A 20,965-nucleotide genomic window follows, 5' to 3' on the forward strand; every position below is an offset into this window, starting at 1 on the left:
CTGTTAGATAATTTAATACTAAGGCTTTAGAGCCAGGTTGGAATCTTGACCACTCCCAGGGTGTGAGCATGTCCAGGATGTTCACACCCACTAGTCCATCTGTGTACATGGAAATCTGTGGAAAAGAACTCAGAACATCCCCTCAGAAACGTGAGTTTGGAGCAGGACTCTGTATTCAGTTCTGATGGGGACCAACAAGCACTCTGGTTTCAGGGAATTGGAGATATTTAGGAAAACAATCTCTTCTTCCCTTTGCAAGGAGCAAGCAGGGAGTGCAAAACTAACATTTAAAATTTAAAAAAAATGGAATGTGAGTCTATACATGTTTTAGAATCCTGACAGGGATTTGTGCCTGCAGACCTGCATTTTATTTTCCACAAAAGCCAAAATATCTTACCCAGAAACAATCTCACCCAGAAATATCTTCATGAATGGAAGTGCCCCAGATCAGGAAGCTGGGAGTTGTGGCTGCTTTGGAAAGCCACCTTTGCAGAGTCAAGAGCAGAACTCCTGTGTGAGAGATGTAATTCCATTTTTGAGTGCAGCTCCCATTAAGGATGAAGCTCTGTTATTGCACACTGAGCAGCAGAGATGCTGCCTGTAAAAAATTCAAATGCCTGCAATAATTAAGGGGAGGGGGCAGGAAAGCTGTGGGATGTGAGCAGGAATGGATTTTACCAGGCCATTTCCTTTCTGTCCTTGGCTACTTCAGGAATGAACTCCATAAGTAAGGCTCATTTTGCTCATAATTCATCTCTGAGCCGTCATGGTTTGCTGGTTAAGTAGAGGGAGGGAGATTTATGGGATTGAAATGCTGAAATATTGAGGCAAATAGGATTTTAGCAATGGGGAGAAGTTGCCAGATAAATTCATCTCCTGTATTTCTGTGTTGCTTTCTGCCTTCAGTTCATTTGGCTACAAATGAGCCAAGAAATAGCATTTCTTTGTTGGCAGCCTTGGGAAAGCTGGAGAATTGTGGACAATACAGGGCTAGGATTTTCAGTGATCCTTTTTATGTTCTTTCAGCCTTGTCCAGTGATGTTATGTCCAGGTCATTTTCCAATATCAGTTGTGCCCACTCTGCATAGAAAACAAAAATGCTTTATAAAAATCTGTGCCATCCATACACATGCGTTGTACATCAAGATTCAAACTCGCTGTGTCCATGAGAGTGTCACTGTTGATAGGGATAGAAAGATAACTTTGTTTTTATTTTTCATTTTCCTTTCTGAAGGGTATGACCCCCCTCATGTACGCCTGTGCTGCTGGAGATGAAGCCATGGTCCAGATGCTTATAGATGCTGGAGCAAATTTAGATATACCAGTGAGTAACCCTCTGCCCATAATTATCCAGCTGCAAACTAATGGGAGGAATTCTGAAATCTCTCCTAGCAACTGGAAGCTTCAAACAAGGCATTTCTCTCAGAAACTGTCGCTTCAGGGATTGGGGATGGGGGGAGAAAATCTTCAGAACCTCTTGGAGTGCTCGGTGGCTCCCATTAGATTGGCACTGGCAAGTCTGATGGGCAAGGGGAGGGGGAGGGAAGGAGCCCATTGCAAAGTCCCCGGGGCCAGGGCAGAGTGAGCGGTGGTGGCAGTGTTCTCTGAGTGGCCCGAGTCCCCCTTCCCTGGCCTTGTCGCTCTCAGAGGAAGAGGCTGGTTCTGTGCAAGGCAGGGATGGAGGCAGGCAGGCTGCAGTGGGTGATGAGTGCCTGCTTGCCTTCTGCAGGTGCCCAGTGCCTCCCCACGGCACCCCTCGGTGCATCCCGACAGCCGCCACTGGACTGCGCTCACCTTCGCCGTGTTACACGGCCACATCTCCGTGGTCCAGGTAAGATTCCGGCCAGGAATCCTTCCAGGAGACACAGGGGGCTGAAATGCAGCCCTGTGTGCCTCTCTCTCAGCCTTCCTGAGCCTCCTCAAAACCAGTGAAAAGAAACTTAAAACAAGGAGAGTGAAAATCGGTGACATAATTCTTAGGAAAGCCTTGATAACAAAACTCAGTGTGTTTGCATATTTTTCTGTGGTTTCAGTATTGCTCCAAGGCTCACTGCTTCCAAAACAGTGCTGCAATCATTTCTTTGGTTTTAAATAAAATAGTTTTTCCCCTGGAGTGGTTACAGGTTGGCTGTTTGATCAGGAGCTTTATAACAGTAGATATTAATTGGTTTATAAATTTACGTGTGCAAAAATCCAGTGTGTGCTGATTTCTGCTCTAATGGCAGCAAATAATCTGTTACTTCCCTCATAATCCTTGAGAATTGCATGAACAAGACTTAAGCTGTTGTGGGATTTGAGCCTGTGGCATCCTCCCTGCTCCCTTTTCTGTGGAATTATCTACAGGGGGCAGCAGGATGGGGTGGAGCCACAGAAATGTTACTCAAACTTCCAGGGGACTGAAAAACTGATCACAGTAGACAATCAATTGCTGTTGAATTTAATTTACCTTCTGCTCAAAGGGAAGGAATAAAAGAATATATATATATATAAAGTAAATGGAGGCTGCACACACTCATCTTTTGTTTGTGTACATTTGTACATAATTATAAAGATTAGATTCCACCTGGCAAACTGCCCGGGCAGCCTTTGGTATTCCAGAGGTTGGACAGCCTTAATTTATGTGTAATATACGAGTTTGATTCTCCCAGGAGATGAAGCCAAGTGTATCAAAGCTCCTGTTGTGTGCTGCAGTGCCCACAGCCGTGGAAGCACGGAATATCCTGGTGGATACACACGTACAGGGCTGGTCCTCCCTGCCAGCACTGCTCTGGGTGCTCCAGAGCCTTCTGCCAGCCCCACCTGGCCATAAAACATCCCCATCACCTTCTCCCCTTCCCCTGGCAGGGGGCTCAGTGGAAGCAGGTTCTGTGTGACAAATCCCTGCACTGCCAGCCCTCCCTGCACAGGCTCCCCGAGGTATGACCAGCCTGGTAATCCCTGGGGGAGCCCTGATTCCTGTGCACAGCATGGAGCTAAGATGGGCTTCCTGCTCCTACTGCAGAGCCCTTTGGGGTTGGGAGATCCCAACTGCACAGCCACGACCATAAAGGAGGTTAAGAAAGGAGGTTCTGCTCTCCAGATGGGCCCTTCGTGTGTCTGCCCTCCTCACTCTGAACCCACTGGTTCTCCTTTCTAACACCCAGCCCTGGCTGTTTGGTCCTTCTGAATAACTCTTTTCCCAACTCCCTGTCTTTCCTGTGCCCTTGCAGCTGCTCCTGGATGCTGGTGCCCACGTGGAGGGCTCTGCTGTGAACACTGGGGAGGACAACTATGCTGAGACCCCCCTCCAGCTGGCCTCAGCTGCAGGTGAGCTCCTTGTGGCCTCAGCACTCTCCACCTCTTCGTGCCACCAGCCTGATGGGCCCCAAGTGTCTGTTTTCCATCTTGCTCCATGCTTGCCTCCTCCCCAGAGCCCCCACAGCAGAGCTGATGGCACCAACTCTTTCACAAAGCACTGTCAAGGAACATAAACCAGCCTCTGTCTAGTCTGGGCATGTCTGTGGGCCTAAGCAACACCCAGATGTGAAAAATTAACAAGTTTCCATTCAGCCTGGGGAAAAATAACTGTTATATAAGGAAATTTGGTTTATTAGTTTATTAAAGGCAGGTAAAAATTCTGCATTTCTTCTAGCGGGCTGTCAGGAGTTGAGCATTCTCTGAACGAGTCTGTGCTGGCCTTGTTTGTCAACACTTCACCTCAAAGTGGTTTTAGATTTTTCCTTTTGGTTTTTTTTTTTTTTTTCTGTTATTTTTGTGCTTTTATGAAGATGAGTGGCTGGCGTGCTCTGCTCCAAGCTTTATGGAAGGGATAAAAAAGGCCTCCTCCCCTCCCAGTGCTGGATCTCCTGCCACCACTCCCTACTCCATCTAATGGGAGCAGAGCTAGCAATCCTGTGTTTTGTGCTTCCAAAGAGGGGACCATCCTGATGTTCCTGTCCTGTTTCTCCAGGGAATTACGAGCTGGTCAGCTTGCTGCTCAGCAGGGGTGCTGATCCACTCCTGAGCATGCTGGAAGTCAATGGGATGTCATCATCACTCCACGAGGACATGAACTGCTTCAGCCACTCGGCAGCACATGGCCACAGGTAGTGCTCTGTTCCTGCTCAGAACAGGGCCTTTGCACTCTAGGTGTTGCTGTGTGACTTTGTGACCCCAACCCCTGTGTGTGCAGCTCAGCAGATGGGGTTAGGACTCTCCTGGCTACAAAGAACAAAGATCTTTGTTTGCTATTTCTTATTCTTACACTTGCTGGTCTGGCTCTGCAGCACTGAGAGTGAGCTGGTTTTAGGCCCTACATCAGCAGAGCAAGTCCCACCTAAGGGTAGGTTATGAGGTCAGGGTTATGAGATCCTGGTTCATGCTCTGAGATGGAATCTAATCAGATTGAGGTGGCAGAAATAACCTACAGCAGAGCCTGGGTGTCTGCATCTCTGGTTTTTGGATGGCCATCCAAGAGGTGAATCATTAAACCAGCCAGCCTGGGCTCTCCAGCCCTGTTTTCAAGGCGGTTGTTCAGAAATAAGACATTACTTCCAAGCTTCTCCAGAAATCTCTGCGTTCCCAGAAAAGAACATTAGTGGGATTCAAGGCTTGTTCTGCCATAGGAGAGGATGGGGTGATCCTAAAGCTGGGTCCTTAAAGCAGCTGGGTTTAGCCCCCGGGAGTGGTGTGGGTGCAGGGAGAGCACTGGCTGGTGGCAGTGCAGCAGCACAGGGAGTGCTGGGTGGCCCTGCTGGGCTGGGGAATGTCTGGAGCAGCTGTCCCCAGCTGGCTGAGGGACACCAGTGATGCAAACTCCCCAAACAAGACACAAACAAGAAAGTCTCTTTCTTGCAACTGCCGTGTGAAATTCCAAACAAGCCCACCATGGGAGGAGTACAGGCCGTGTTTCTGCCCTTGCTGAGAGGCACCAGTTTCTAGGATGTGGGGTGGGGAATGACAACTGGTTTCCATGCTGCTCCACAGTGCCAGCTGTCTTTGGGAAAGAAATTATTGTTTACTGAGCTGGATCCCTAACCCCAAATCCCCACAGTCCTGTCTGAATTGTTGAAATTTCCTTTGGTGGTAAGTGAAAACCTCTGGTCCCTGCTCAGGAACGTCCTGCGCAAGCTGCTGACCCAGCCGCAGCAGGTGAAGGGGGATGTGCTGTCCCTGGAGGAGATTTTGGCCGAGGGGGTGGAGAGTGACACGTCCAGCCAGGGCAGCTCCAGCGAGGGGCAGGTGCGGCTGTGCAAGACCCGGATGAAGGCTCTGCAGGAGGCCATGTACTACAGCGCCGAGCACGGCTACGTGGACATCACCATGGAGCTCAGGGCGCTGGGTGAGCCCTTCCTTCTGTGCACATAAAATCCTGCCTTTTCTGCCCCTCTCACTTAGAAGAGCAACAACCCCAACTGCAAAGCTATCTGATCTAAATTTTAGAAGTGTTTTAGGCTCCTCGCAAGTTTATTTTTACGAATTCCTGCTGCTCTGGGATGTCCCTCACTCTTGGCTTAGATCCTCTGTTCCCATATATAAAAAGCAAGGGGCTTCTCTCCCTGTCAGATACTGACACCTAAAAATTCAGTGTTTATCAATGGTTTAAGGTGAAGGAACAAATCTGATCCCAAGCTAGGAGAGAGAAAAGCTTTGAAGCTTGTGTGTAACCAGGAGAAAAGACCTCACACCACAGTCGTGTGGCATTACATATCCTTACAGCTTCAGTTCACATTTATTTTGTGGTTCTGACTAACCATGAAGCTCGGAACAAAACAGGGAGTCTCTGATCCTTAAAAATCAGCAGAAATTTCCAATTTATGATTCTGGTGCCAGTCCTTTGTCATTTAATCTGTCAGTGACCCAGTTCAGTCACCTTTAATATAAAGATAAAAATCTATCTACTGTTAGGATGTAGGTAGAGCCAGTTCAGTGCTGCCAAGTGTTAGTAACAGAAGCAGGATAATCTCCTCACAGGCACTTGAGGAAATCATCTTTCACTGTCCCTTTTTCCTGTGGCTGCAGGAGTGCCCTGGAAGCTCCACGTGTGGATCGAGTCCCTGCGGACAACCTTCTCCCAGTCCCGCTACTCCGTGGTGCAGACCCTGCTGCGGGAGTTTGTCACCATCAAAGAGGAGGATTACAACGAGGAGCTGGTCACTGAGGGGCTGCAGCTCATGTTTGACATCCTCAAAACCAGCAAAGTAAGTCAGAGTTTTATAACAGTGTCAGAGCTGAGTGTTTTGGGGTTTTGTTGTTGTGCACAACAGGACCAAGGGAATGGCTGGGCAAAGTCCCTAGGAGTTATGGCATGGAAATGGCCCTGGAAGCATTTATCTAAATTCGTAAACAGCCCCGAGACAGTCCTCAAACACACACCTGGGGGTAGCTCTGCAGCTCTTTATGCCTCCATAACTCCACAGATACTGTAATTCTGCCTAAATTTAAAGCTTGTCCCTCTGTGGGGAGGTTACTCCTGTAGGGTGCAGTTGCTGTAAGCCCCAAGTGAGCCCTTCCAGCACATTTGGAACCTGCTTGATGCTGAGTTGCTGATCCCTGTTCCATCCTCCTCACAGAATGATTCCATCAACCAGCAGCTCGCCTCCATCTTCACCCACTGCTATGGCAGCAGCCCCATCCCCAGCATTCCTGAAATCCGAAAGACTCTGCCAGCTCGGCTGGGTAAGGTGCTCACCTGAGCAGTGAGCTTTTTCAGGTTGCTACTGGGTTGGGTTTTTTTTAAAAAATTAGTTTGTTTGTATTTTTTTCTGTAAAGCATGCACAGTTAAAAAAAAAAAAAGCTTTACCTTTTTTTTTGTCCCTTTACCCAACAGATCCTCACTTTCTGAACAATAAAGAAATGTCTGATGTAACTTTCTTAGTGGAAGGAAAGCTCTTTTATGCACACAAAGTCCTGCTGGTTACTGCATCTAACAGGTGAGCCACTGACCAGGGGCATAATTAATCCAGCCATGATTATCCCAGAAATGGTGTGTGGTAGTTGGAGTGTACATATCCATCCCCTGCCTTCCCCTTCCTCGTCCCAGAGTTTGCAGGGAGAGCTGCACATGCTCCAGCTTTCCTGGAGTCTCACACTGGCCTGGTGCATTTGCAGTTAGCAGTTTCTTTCTCTGTTCTTGTCATAGTAACAGGGTTTTCCACCTATCACAGGGTAGGATTAGATCAGATCCGGGAAATTTACAGTTTTAAATTGTCCCTGAACTAATCGTCATTCAGTTGAAGGAAATGTTTCGATTTTCAACATGTAAAGAACAAGGAGGGATCTTTGTTTTCCCCTTGCCGTTGGTGATGAGTGTGTGACACACTAATAGAGTTAAATTAAATCTTTTCAATTAAATCTGTTTAAAACTATTCCCAGGTTCAAGACACTAATGATCAATAAAACAGAGCACGATGGCCACGGCAGCAAGACTGTTGAAATCAGTGATATGAAATACAACATTTTCAAGGTATGGAACTTATTTCCACTTTTTCTTTATTCTTTTTCATCTACTCAACTACTTGGAAGCAAGACAAAACCAAGTAGTAATATCATAATCAGATAATAAGTAATACCATAATTAGATAATATTACAAGTAGAAATGGAGTATCTTTCAAGAGATCTGAATTCCAGGAGTTTTCTGAAATACCCTTTTTCCAAAGTTCCAGCTTTAAAACAGAATCCTCCAGTCTATATTCTTATTTTCTTAGGCAGCTGACTCCTCCATAATGCAGGAGAAACTAGTCTTCTACTGAAAGGTAGTTTTATACTTTTAACACACCATTTTCGTACTTTTTATGGCACCATTTTCATGCTTTGCTAAACAAAAAGTAACTTATTTACAGCAGGTGCATTGCCAGGCTTCATATTAATTCAAATCAGATGATCAGAAATCAATGGTGTCCCTGTCAAGAAATGCTCAGAACTGAGAACTGTGCTTTGCTTTTATGACATTTCCATATTTAGTGGAGGAACAGGGAGATGTGAAGTGCAGAATAAGTTGTGTAGCTGTTTCACTAAAGGGTTGAGGGTTTTTTTTCTCTTTTTATAAGCAAACAGACATGTTCTGTTGGTCAGCAGTGCTGTTATCTCACTAGAGGGAAGTAAGATGACCATGAGAACATCTTTGTTCTGCTTGTAAGGGGCTGTACAAGTTTTGTGTTGGATAGGTGACATCCAAATTTTGCAGCTGAAACTAGAACAACAGAGAAGAAAATGTAACTGAGTATTGAAACAAGTTTCCTGAACAGCATTTGTACATTAAAAGGTTTCTAAAGATAAACTTGTGCTTCAACGGAGAGAGACAAATGAGAAAGAACTGAAACAGGGAAGTATTTCTGTAAATACAGGCAGATGGGTTAAGGAGAGGCAGGTCAGGTGGGGTGGAAGATGCTGAGCCACCAGAGCTGTGTGTCCTGCTCAGGGCTCTGCTGGGAAGAGCTTTGCTCTCACGTAACTCTTACACAAATAAGGCACAAGGAGCAGCTTAGTTTTGTTCCCAGCCGTGTTAGGAATGGCAAACAGAGCTTGCAAGCCCCACGCAGCACCCAGGCCACTTCTGTTCCAACACCAGATCCATTCCCTCCCCTGACACTGCTAGGGCTGGGGGTGGGCACGTGTAGATCAAAGAGCAGGAGCTGCCTCTTGCTCTCCCTGCAAACAATTAATGCCTTTTCCTCCGGGCCTGGTGAGGGGCTGGAAGCTGATTAGAAGCCCAGCAGGGGAGGCAAGTGGCTGGGAGGTCCCCGGGCCACTCCTGCTGGGCTCGCTGGCAGCTCCGCGCGTGACCAGCCTGCCAGGCTGCACCAGCCCGGATCCGAGACAAGGACAGCTCAGAGACACTGTCACCCTCGGCCCAAAGTCCCCAGCAGGGCCCTTTTCAGGGCCCAAGAGAGAAAGCCCTGTTAGAAAGCAGCAAATTTGCCACGCTAGGGAGTGGGAAAAAAAGCCACCAGTGGAGGTGAGAGCCGGCCCAGGACACGATTCCCGTCTGCTCAGGAAGGGGAGCACAGCCATCAACAGCCCCTTGTGACTGCCGTGATAACTTCATGCCTGGCCTTCTTCCCATTCCAGATGCTGATGCAGTATTTATACTATGGAGGGACAGAATCCATGGAAATTCCCACCACTGATATCTTAGAGGTGAGAGAGCTTTTTCTTCCAAGTCTTGCCAAGTGCGCTGGGGCATAAAACAGAGTTGAAAGGCAAAATCTGTGAGCTAACAGCAGGCTCCCATTCAGTCCAGGAGCATACTTAATGCTTGGAAATGAGCTTAAAAGTTTCAGAATATCACTGCTTGGTGTTTCTGTGTCGTGGTGACTGAAAGGAGAGCAAATATGGTTGTGGCAGGAGCTTTTGCTAAGAGGGGGAATATGTCAGTCTGTCACTTCAGCATGGAGAGGCCCTTTTTGCTCTTTCATGAGGACTTCGCCATTAAAATAGAGTCAGGGACTCTTCAGAGAGGAAATCATCCGTCCTGTTTGCCTTCCCCAGGCCTTTCAAGCCTCATGATCTCAAATAGCCTCTCTCTTGTCCCCATAGCTGCTGTCGGCTGCCAGCCTGTTCCAGCTGGACGGCCTCCAGAGACACTGTGAAATCCTCTGTGCCCAGACCATCAGCATGGACAACTCTGTCAACATCTATAAATATGCAAAGGTAGATCCACCCCACCCTGGTTTGAGAATCCCAGTGAGCAGCCTGTGTGCTCCTGGTAGTAACTAAAAACCCCAGGTGAGCACCCTCCCTGCAGGTAACTGCCCCCCAGCCACGACACCAGTGACGTGATTCCCAGCTGCAAGCTGCAAAGTCCTGCACAGCCCCGGTGTGTTTTCTTGTCTGAAGCAATCATGGATGAAATAGATGGGGGATCCCTGCAGAGTAGGGGAGAGCTGTCTTAGCAGACTGATACAACAACATCAGCAAATCCTGAGGGATTCAAATCCTGGGAGCAGCGGGGGCAATTGATCACAGCAACTACAGCATAAACCCTTTCTGAGCACCCGTGCTGCTAGAAAATATTCTTTCCAGCTCCAAAAGGAGCATAAAGTCTGTTGTGTGACAGATACACACCTCTGTAGCACATAAACTAAATCGGAGAAATACTCTGCCCTTCCTGGAATTTTGCAGGATCAGATCTTTTAAAGAAAAGGAGAAAACTGCACAGAGGGCTAGTACTGATTTTTTGTTTACTGTGAGTGTAGTGTCCCTCTGATCCTTTTCAATTTCTCTCACATTGTCCTGGTTTCTTTCAGGCCTAAAATTTAAGAGTGTGCCGTGGTAAAAAGGGGAAACAGCATTCCCTACTGGCCATTATATACTTTCACTTAAATTATTATTTGCACAAAATTCCCAAGAAGAGGCTGCGTGTGCACAGAGCTTCTTAATATTGAACTTGAGTTTCATTGTTCTCATTACTGATCCTGAAGCAAAAGGAAATCACTTTGTGGTGGTTCAGGAGTGCAGCATCCCTGTTCTCCTGCCTTTAGCCCCTCGTTGTAGGGATGGAGCTGCCGTCCTGTGACCCGTGTCCTGATTGCCCCGAGCCCTGCTCGCCATCTGCCAGCACAGCAGCGTTGTTGTGTGTTGTGGCTCAGCCAAACAGGTACCTTGGCCACCTCATCAGCCAGCTGCTGTGCTGCACGAAGGGAAGGGGCTGGAGTGCAGGCCAGCAGCCCTGCCAACAGCAGGCCAGCAGGGGAAGGAATTAAAAAAGCCTGGATGCCCTCCTGTAAAAAACGCCAGGAGAAATTATCAAAGTCCTGCCCTGGGTGCTTTTCCGCTGTTACTCCTGTTGTTTTATGTTTTCTGAGAGACAGAAAGGAGAAAAGCATTAGGAATGAGAGGCTCAGGGATGTCATTTAGGTCTGTGATGTACAGAAGGGGTTAATAATCCTGCTGTCTTCCTCAGATTCACAACGCACCAGAACTGGCCTCTTTCTGCGAGGGTTTCTTCCTCAAGCACATGAGCTCCCTGCTGGAGCAGGACTCGTTCAAGCAGCTCATCTACGGCAGGAACAGCAAAGTGCAGGGCCTGGACCCTCTGCGGGACCTGCAGGCCGCGCTGGCCGGCCGCCTGCACTCCGTGTACGTCACGTCCCGGGTGTGAGCACGGCTTTGCCTCCTGCATCTCCTCCAGGTGCCCTGCACAGGCACCCCCCGTGTGAGGGAGGGGAGCTGGCTTCTCTGTGCTGCTGCTGCTGCCACAGGAACAGCGCTGCCACACCGACACCGCTGCCACGGCCCGGGCGCCGGCTGAGGGGCAAGGGGAGAACCCGGCCCGCAGAGATCGGCGCTGCCTTTCCACGAGCGCGGCGCCGGGCTGTGGAGAAACAGGCAATCGGACTGAGCCCAGCGCTAATACATGGGCTTAAGTTCACCCACACAGATGTTTTCCCTGTAAAAAGGCTGCCTAGAAGGAGTTTGCTGATCCTAAAGCCCATCCCACGAGCCATCTGTCTGCACACAAAGTACTTCCCCTCAGTAGTACCAGCGTCTGTACATGGCAACAGACAGACAAACTTCCCCCAAAACTGTTTGCACCTTGACAGAGAGGTTTTGTATGTTCAAAGCTGAGTAGAAACTAATACTAACACTGAAATTACTCACTCTTTAAGCCTAATGTGAAGAGCTGAGCTGGGGCAGGGAGGGAAGAGTTGGGGGTGTGAGTGTTTTTACAGTTTCACTGTGCCAGTTGTTAATCTGAATTTGTTTTGAGGAGAAAGAAGAAGACTGTCTGCCCTTTTGCTGTCAAGGTCCGATAGTGTCAGTCAGTCACTTTCACCTTAAAAGCCTCTTTCTGAACGTTACCTGTGAGACCTGACATCACAGAAGACACTTTGTAGAAGGTTCAGGTGTAGCAGGAGCTGGCACTAGGCTGAAAAACTGCCCAGTTGCAAAAATAGCAATAAAATCCTCCCCTGGCCTCCAAAGAAGATCCAGCTCAGTGGTTTGTTCTCTCTCTGGAGCTGGTTGGGATTAAGGAAGGACTTCCAGCTATTCCCACTGAGCTTTGCTAAGCACTCACCAAAAATCATTTGCCAGCTCACTTCCATTTGTTGTAGACAGGTGAACAAGAGGAAACCAAGCTTTGAGTGGAGAACTATTTATTCAACAATTTATTCCCATTCTATCTCAACACAGTGGAAGGAGGAGGCTCAGCTGTGCCCAGGCTCCAGAGCACAACACAGACACAGTTTAGATAAAGGGAAGGAGAAGGAACCACCAGCATCTCCCAGCAAATCCATCAAAATCTGACATGGCCTTGTTCCTAAAGGATTTACACAGAGGCAAATTGCATGCATGGATAAGGATTTTTAGTCAGCTGACAGACAGGTTGGTCAGGGCACACTCCCTTTGTGCTTTAGGTACACATCTGCTGAGCATCACCAGCTCCAATAACCCTATTTATTACAGAAAGCCATACAGGGGGGGTCAAAATTATCACTGAGAAATGCCACAGAAAGGCTTTATTTTGGAAAGTATTTTTAAGTAGCTGCTCCAGCTATCTGTACAAATATGTAGGTCCTCTTTTGTTGCTGTAATATTACAATGCTTTGTTTAATTGTACATTAATGTTGTCATTTATGTAAATGTACCAGGATTTTATTAACAACGTAATTTTAAAATACACAGGTGCTGTTATTTATTCTGTTCCTCTAACGGGCAAAAAAAAAAGATTTAAAGACACTTATGTGGAAAAGGCTGTTGCAGTTGAAACATCTTCAATTGGTTTTAGTGTAAATATACCTAATTTTAGGGATACAGAGGTATTCATTTCCCCTTCCTAGGCTCAGACATTTTTGTGAAGTTAAAAAGTTTACCTTGCATTTTTCCCTAGCTGGAATAAGATTACCTGCTTTCCAGCAGAAAGCAGCAAACGGTAGTGTCCAAAAAAAACCTTAATTCCAGGATTCTTTGCAGCAGGAAAAACAGTGAGGGTTAAAGCAAGTCTTATGCCAGAGGTATTAAAAAAAAAAAAAAGCAGATGATCCTTCCCTTCCATGTCACCTCAGGATCCCAAAGGCCAGACGGGCTCTGGTTGGTGCTCTGTGGGAGGATTGATGTCAGAGCACAGGACTCATCCAAGAGGTAAGAAGTGTAAAAGCTTAAGAGCAAGAATTTGACCCAGAATTATCTTTTTTTTTTTTCCTTATTTGGGAGCCTGCCAGCATAAACAGTGACTCGTTCTCAAGAATCATGGAACACAAACACCTCAGATTCCCTTTGGAGCACTTTAGTAAGTAGGCTAAACAGAAATTCCTTGTGAAAGCAGTGGTACTCGGCCTATATTTTATAGAGTGCTGCCCGGGGAGTCTGAGAAAGTACCAGAGCAGTTTGCCCAGCTTTGGGGAAGCACAGAACTTTGCTGGCCATAATGACATCATTCCAGGGAGCAGAGGAAATAAACATCTGCCTGAACAGGCTCGATGACTTCCAGCCTGAAATAAAGCCCTTTTTGCTCTCTAATAAGGCTTTGCACAGCAGGCAGGCTCTGGCTAATGCAGCACCACCTCTCACAGGCCCTTTGCCCTCACCAAATGCTGCCCAGGCGGGCAGACTGTGCTTCCTGCACCTGCCACAGCCACACAGCCGGGGGGACACGCTGGGAGAGGGCAGGAGACTCCCCTGAGGAGTGGGACAGCAGGCTGCTGTCACACTGCTTGTGGCACAGGAGAGGGCCCCAAAGCTGGATCTGCCTCCCCAAAGGGCAGGGCTGGAGCTTGAGGCATCCATTAATCCACTGAATGTTTGCTCAAGAGAAGGAAGGGAAGAAAAAAGATGTCTGGTGATCGTGATGAAAAATCACAGAGCAAGGAAAAAGGAGCGACAACCCAGAGCTGGAGTCACCTCAGTGCTGTCCCTATTCCTGCTGTTCTGGCACGGGGTTTCACCTGGTGATCCTCTCTCCATGCTTAGCTCGGGCTACTATGTCCCCTTTATACCTCTGTCCGTCCACAGCCCTCTCACCCACATGAAGCCCTGCCCAGAAACCACACACCAGGGACAGCCTGTGATTCCCAGGTGCACAGGCCAACAAAAATCCAGCTCTGGAAGCTAAAAACTCCCAAGGGAATATCACCAGGGCCAAATGGAAAGCACACACGTTCCTCCTGCCCCTTATCCAGTGTTTCCCAAACAGCTCCCTTCTCCCTCAGGCTGCTCTGGGATGTGAGACCTCTCCTGGCAGCGCTTCCAGCTCACAGCAGCCTCAGCTTCCCTGGTCCTGCTTCCTCCCAGGACATGGCAGGGGTCAGCTGGCTCCAGCTGTCACAAGAGCTCAGGGCTCTCCGAGCAGGCAGGATGATTCCAGTGACAAGTAGGTCACATCTCGAGGCCACCTGCAGGGAGCTGCTCAGCCAGACGTGGCTGCCACATTTGCCTCCAATTAGCCACAAGACCCCATCGCTGCGGGCAAATTCTGGGCATGGGAGAGGAGGGAGAGATCCTGCAGCACGGGGATCCGCGGTCTGGAACGGCCAGACACCGACTGGAGGGTGTGGGACGGGCCGGGGTGATGCACCGGGGTGCTGGGATGTGCAGAGACCTGTCCTGTCCCCGCGCTGGGCCGGGCTCACACGGCTGAGCTGGTTTAGGCCGGGATTAAAGGCACGCTCTGCAATTAGAGGCACGCCCGGCTCCTTCCGGCATTCCCAGCCCCATCTGCGCAGGGTTTGGACAGAGGGAATGGTGAGTGTGTTCGTCCCTACTCTCCCAGGCCACTTCTCTGCTTGTCATTCCTTCGAATAACAAAAAAATCCATTCCCTAATGCATCAGGATGTTTCCATCCCTTTTTTGGGGAGTGAAATACACCTAGAAATTGTAGGATCATAAGGATTTCCAGGAAAATAAAACAAGGACAGAGATGAGGGAATAGGCTTCCAATTAATTATGATTTGATGGATGTAGGAATGATTCTTGTACCGTTTACAAACCCTGTTTTATTCCTGGAATAATTTTAGAATTTTTTTTTCCCTTTAACAAATCATCTACATTTGAGAGGGAACGGTGCAAAATTAATGCAGGGAGAGATCATGGAATCATCATGGGATGTTTTGGGTTGGAAGCCTCATCTCTGAGCCTGTCCTGGGCTGGCTCCTGGCCTTTGGCTACTGCTTGCAGGTGGACATGGAAGTGATGGAGAAGTTCAGGGAATGCTGGCTGGTCTTCCCTGCCTCTGGCAATCTGGTCATTAAAAAGACTCCTAATTGACCTCTTCCAGCAGGGAGACATTTAAACAAGAGGTGGCAAAACAACTGGAGCTTCTGCACAATGAAATCTTCAAGAATTCAACTTAAAATCCCCCCCTGGAGTCACAGGTGCAACTTCCACGCACCACTCCTGGTCACCTTGGCCAGGAGTGTCCAATCCTGCTGGAAATGCACTGGACCAGGATGTCATCTTCATTTTATGCAGGTAAAAAGCCTCTGGGTGACCCCCAGTCACTGGAAGGACCGGACTGGGCTCCCAGGGCACCAGTTCTAGTTTTTGGGAATAGCACAGGAGCCTTTCCCTTGCCCTCTGAGACAAAGAAGGTGGAAACACGCTGGGTCAGGACGAGGGCTTGCAGGAAGAGGGGCATCCATGGGGAAGGGAGAATTCTCCATGGAGTTCCCATGTCCCTGCAGGCACAGGTGATCCCGAACCAGGACAAAGCGACGCTCCAGCGCATCCCGGGGCGAGCGATCCCAAACGGGGCGGGGGGATTTAAAGCCCCGGGAATGGCCCCGGCCCTTTCCTCGTTCAGCGCTCCGTGCGGGCGGCAGCGGCCGGGCCGGGCTCCTCCGGAGGGGCCCAGGGGAGGCAAGGGGACCCTCGGGGTCCCATCCTGTGCCTTCCTCCTACCCTTATTCCCTCCTTCCTTCCCCCCTTCTCTCTCCCCTCCTCATTTCCCCTATCCCCCCTCCTCTCCCTCTTTCCCCGCAGCCGCAGGGCTTGGGCTGCCGGAGAATAAAGCCCAGAGGGCCGGAGCCCGGAGCCCCCGCCCTGGCTGGAGCCCCACAGGGGACCGAGCCCCTCGGCGGGGCCCCCTGTGCGGTTCACAAGGATCGCCCGACACCGCCGGGGCTCCGGCTTCCCCCACATCGCACTTGGGGCTCCCCGAAGGATGTCGGGGCAAGTCCTGCGAGTCCCAGCTCAGAAATAAAATTCGAATTTTTTTCTGGGACCAAACTCAGGAACGCCGTGGCAGAACTAGGGGAGCAGCGGGGCCGGGCAGGGGGCACCGGCTGAGCCGGGCTCGGAGGTGAGCGGGGAACGGGGACAGCCCCGATTGTGCAATGGGGACAGCCCTGAGAGGGGAATGGGGACAGCCCCGAGCGGGGAACGGGGGCCGAGGGAAATCGGAGTCCCGGCACGGGGATGGGTGTCCCAGTACAGGGGTCGCAGTCCCGGTACAGGGATCGCTGTCCCATCCCGGGACACGGAGCGGGAAGGCGGCAGCAGCGGGAGCTGCGGGCCGGGGGCACCGGAGCTTCTTCGGCCGAGCGGGGCCCGGGGCGTCGCTCTGGGGCGGATTCTGTAGGGGCCAAAATGAACATTTTGGGGTAAAATCTGAATTACTGTGCAGAGGAGAGAATGCACAGTTTGGACTAAGAATGAGGTGATCGGTGCTCTCCGGAAGGACCAGCTCGGACTGGCTCTGTGTCACTGTGAATTATTTGCTTTATGGAACGAGACACCTGAGAGTGCCGCGGGAATCCAAGGGTGGAGCCGGGAAGGAAACCTGGTCTGACTGCGGGAATGGGAGCGGGGATCAGGAGGGGCTTCCGTCGGTCCCTGGAGCCGCCGCCGTGAAGGTGAAGTGTGACGATGTGCAGCGAGATGTGAGGGACATTGATTGCAGGATTACCGATACCGATAATATCGGTTCTATAGAACGAGCGTGTTACGAGATATGGATAAAAAACCCTCCCTCGTCATCCTTCTCCCAGACCCGCCGTGTTTTCAGGATCTTGGGGGAAGAGTTTGGGTCTGGACGAGGCTCTCGGGCACAGGCTCTCGCAGCCCAGCCGGGTCAGGAAGGGTTAAAGCCGCAGCTGCCCCAGGACACCGGGACCGGCCGGGATACCTGGACACTGGGACACCGGGACACCTGGAAATCGGGATACCTGGACACGGGGACACCGGGACCGGGAGGGGCTGCTCGCGCCCGGTGCTGCCGCCCCGTGGGAGCGCCCGGCACTGCAGCCCGGGACGGCGTCCAAGGGAATGCTGAGACATCCCGGGAATTCTGGGGCGTCCCAGGGAATGCGGAGAAATCCCAGCGAAAGCCGAGGTGTCCCAGGGAATGCTGAGGCATTCCCTGCCCGGGGCACTCGGCAGCACATCCCTGATGTGGTGAAGAAAAAGAAAAGTTCTGGGTTAGGGAGTGGATGTTTCTGGAATGGAATTGGGATAGGTGCTGATCATTCCATGGAATCATGGGGGGGTTGGCCTGGAAAGGACCACAAAGATCATTTACAGGCTGTGTCTGATTCCACGGCAAAGAATATCCCAAAGTGCCTCTTCATCCTCACGGACAGCACTTCTAGGGGCTCTGAACCGGAGGGACTGGAGCAGTTTTGGGGCTCACAAAGAGAGAGCCAGTGCTGTGTTTTGGGGGTGATAAATCAAGCTTAAAAAATCCGAGCTTAAAAGCAGAAAGTAAATCGAGCATTTTGGAGTCCTGAGAGCAGGCTCATCTGGCTGGAGCCGGGGCTCAGAAACAGGGAGTCAATGCTGTGTTTGCAGGGCTTGAGGAAGAGACCAAGCGCTGAGTGTTTGGGCTCACCAAGAGAAACTGAAGTGCAGCGTTTTGTTGGTCGTGAATGAAAGCCCAGATGCCGTGTTCTGGTGCTCCAAGCGGGCTCTTTCGGCCAGGGCGGGTCCGTGTCTCTGAGCTCCGAGTCCTGCCTTAGGCACAGCCCAAAGCCGGGCTCCCCCGGCGCCACTGAGAGCTCCGAAGAAGCGACTCAATGTGCTTGGATTGTCGGGGTGGGGATGGGGCAGCACAGGGAGAATCCAGGCTTTTCCTGGACTGCTTAGAATGGCATTGGCTGTCATAGGCTGGAATATTATAGGCTGGAAGCACAGATTGTCACCCATAACATGAAACCATCCAAATCTTTGAAAGATCAGGACTGGGTATGCTGTCACTTGCTTGGGCAGGGGACTTCCCTCAGTGTTCGGAGGGTGGTGTGATCAGTGTCAGCCAGACACAGTTCAAGAGGTGTTTGAACAATGCTGTCGGGCACATGATGTGACTCTTGGGGTGTCCTGTGCAGGGCTGAGAGCAGGACTTGATGATCCTTGTGGATCCCTTCCTAGTCGGCAGATTCTGTGATTCCCCTGGATTCTTGCAGGCAAACTTCATAGAATCCTGGAATGGTTTGGGTTGGAAAGGTTCTTAAAGCTCATCTTGTTCCACACCCCTGCCATGAGCAGGAGCACCTTCCACTAGACTGGATTGCTCCAACCTGACCTTGAACACTTCCAGGGATGGGACAGGTGAGTCTAAGGAATTTAGAATGGGTAGAAAGGTGTTTCATTATCTCTGGTGACTGGAACTGCTGATGGATACTGGCTCCCATGGGACTGTGGCCCACTAGTGAGATCCCTGTCAGCTTCTTGGTGTCATAAGGCCAAACATGGCATTTGTAGAACTGAAAACTTCTGAAATGCTCAAAAATTGGATACAACAGGTGAGGTTTTGCACTGTGTTTGCTCTGGGCAGTCCCCAAAACTCTGTGGCTTACTCAAGGTGAGATCATCTCCTCTGTGTAATCATCTCCAAACTCAGAAGCTCAGAGAAGAGATAACAACCTGCTTTGGGCTTTGTCACTCTCCTGGGGCTTCAAGAGCCTCTAAATCCCTAAATTACATGGAAAATTGTCTTTGTTTATGGAGGTATATATTTAAATTCACCTGCAGAGCACCTTAATATCCACCTTGAAGAGCATCAGGAGGGAAGCAGGGAGAGTGCAGAGATGTAGGGGGGGATCATCCTGGAGAACCAGGAGCAAGGACAGTGCGTGCTGAGCCACTCATCTCCTGTCGTTTTCTCTTGCAAAGAAGAAACAGCTTCAGTCTTAATCTCAGCTCCTACCTGGAGGCTCCTGGGCTCCAGTTCCCCATCATACTCTGGGCTTAGCAGCAAATCCAGGTGATCTGCAGCAGGTGTGTGGTGAGGACACCCCATTGGAACACCTGCTCTGGGTACTTCTCACTGACCACAAAGGGCTCCTGGATGAGGACTGGAAGCCTTCCTGTAAGGAACACTTATGGATCTTACTATTGCTGATATAAGGCACATCCAAAAGGTGATTTTAATTTTTTTTTCCCCCAGAAGAAATATTTTCAGGAGGAATTGCTCAGCTTTGGGTGTTGCGTGTTTTTGTTTGAGGACTTCAGGAGCAGTTGGAAAATCTTTTAGAGTCAGACTACTGCATCAGAAGGGAGAGGAGACTTCATAGTCAGGAAGTTTTGGATGCCCCTACTCTAGAAGTGTTCTAGACCATGCTGAACGGGGCTTGGAACAATCTGGTCTAGTGGAAAGTGTCCCTTCCCGTGGCATGGGGTGCAATGAGATGATCTTCAAGATCCCTTCCAACCCAAACCCTTCCAGGATCTATGGAGAAGACAGACAAAGCAGGTGGTTGGTAGATGCCAACACAAGGATGAATAATCAATTCTGTGCTGTCTTTTACAGCTTTTATTTGGTTTCTGCATGTCTCAGGTTGTGCTGGATGATTTCAAAGTCCCAGACTGAGCACACACAGGGGATAAAAGGCAGCAGCAAGGTAAAGGGTTGTGTAACCTGCAGCTTCTCCCTACCCATGCCATGATTTCCACCCAGCATTGTCTAATCAGTCTGTGCCTAAACTCTTGTTTTAGATCTTGGAGGATTGTCTCCAAGCAGATCCCACTGCAAAGATGGAAGAAACCTCCAGCAAGGAGTTCACACAGACAACACACTTTGAAGAAATGCCAGGAAGCAATTGCACCCAGGCAACTGAGTTCAGCTTGGCAGGATTCACCAAGGACCCTGCAACTCAGGTCACCCTCTTCCTGCTATTCCTGCTCACCTACCTTGTCACCATCCTGGGGAACTTGGGGATGATCACCTTGATCAGAGCCAGCCCCCTGCTCCACTCCCCCATGTATTATTTCCTGAGCAACCTGGCTTTTGTGAACCTCTGCACTTCCACCATTATCACCCCCCGGATGTTGGTTGGGGTTTTGTTGGGGAGGAAGGGAATGTCCTATGCTGGGTGCACGACTCAGGTGTTCACTATTGGCCTGTTTCTGATCACTGAGTGCTTCCTGCTGGCTACAATGGCCTATGACAGGTATGTGGCTGTTTGTCACCCCTTGTTCTATCCCCTTGTCATGTCCCGAGAGCGCTGCTCCCGGCTGGTGGCCGGGTCCTACCTCCTGGGGCTGGCCAATGGTGTGGGACAAACCCTTGGCATGTCCAGCTTGTCCTTCTGCAGCTCCAGCACCATCAATCTGTTCTTCTGTGACATTTCCCTGCTGATCTCGCTCTCCACCTCTGACACCACCCTCAGCCTCGTCATCCTGAGGACTGCTTCATGTTTGCTCGGTGTTCCCACCATCCTGGTGGTCCTGGTGTCCTACGTGGCCATCATCCTCACTATCCTGAGCATCAGCCCAGCCCAGGGCAAGCACAAAGCTTTCTCCACCTGTGCCTCCCACCTCACCACTGTCAGCGCCTTCTATGGGGCTTTGATTTTCATGTACTTAGTCCCCAGGTCAGACTCCTCCAGGGGAGCAGATAAATGGGCTGCTGTGCTCTACACTGTGGTGACACCCATGCTGAACCCCTTGATCTATAGCCTGAGGAACCAGGAGGTAAAGGAGGCTTGGAAGAGACTCAGGAAAATAAAATGAGCTGGGAAGTTTTAGCTTTGTGGCCAGATACAATGGAGATGTGGGTGATACCCTGGGATTTTTGTGAAATATGTCATACAGACATTTTTGGGGCCTTCTG

General features: G+C 49.9%; 2 protein-coding genes across 2 annotated transcripts in view; both read left to right on the plus strand.

Moving 5' to 3' along the window:
* ABTB2 (ankyrin repeat and BTB domain containing 2) overlaps positions 1–12,605 on the plus strand; it is a 111,579-nt gene extending 98,974 nt beyond the window's left edge. Inside the window, exons 6-17 of the mRNA XM_014878868.2 lie at positions 1,235–1,324; positions 1,730–1,831; positions 3,210–3,306; positions 3,950–4,085; positions 5,094–5,320; positions 6,001–6,179; positions 6,552–6,657; positions 6,810–6,912; positions 7,355–7,445; positions 9,051–9,119; positions 9,519–9,632; positions 10,885–12,605. Of these exons, the coding sequence (XP_014734354.2) occupies positions 1,235–1,324; positions 1,730–1,831; positions 3,210–3,306; positions 3,950–4,085; positions 5,094–5,320; positions 6,001–6,179; positions 6,552–6,657; positions 6,810–6,912; positions 7,355–7,445; positions 9,051–9,119; positions 9,519–9,632; positions 10,885–11,082 (1,512 nt within the window). The 3' untranslated portion in view covers positions 11,083–12,605. The remainder of the gene's footprint in view (positions 1–1,234; positions 1,325–1,729; positions 1,832–3,209; positions 3,307–3,949; positions 4,086–5,093; positions 5,321–6,000; positions 6,180–6,551; positions 6,658–6,809; positions 6,913–7,354; positions 7,446–9,050; positions 9,120–9,518; positions 9,633–10,884) is intronic.
* Positions 12,606–19,921: 7,316 nt separating this feature from the next.
* Positions 19,922–20,910, plus strand: LOC106854657 (olfactory receptor 5G3-like). Its single transcript, XM_088175421.1, has one exon. The coding sequence runs from the start codon at positions 19,939–19,941 to the stop codon at positions 20,863–20,865; it is 927 nt and encodes a 308-aa protein (XP_088031547.1). The 5' UTR covers positions 19,922–19,938; the 3' UTR covers positions 20,866–20,910.
* Positions 20,911–20,965: the final 55 nt, after the last annotated feature.

Source organism: Sturnus vulgaris, chromosome 18 (assembly GCF_052056855.1).
Source record: "Sturnus vulgaris isolate bStuVul1 chromosome 18, bStuVul1.hap1, whole genome shotgun sequence".
Classification (NCBI taxonomy): domain Eukaryota; kingdom Metazoa; phylum Chordata; class Aves; order Passeriformes; family Sturnidae; genus Sturnus; species Sturnus vulgaris.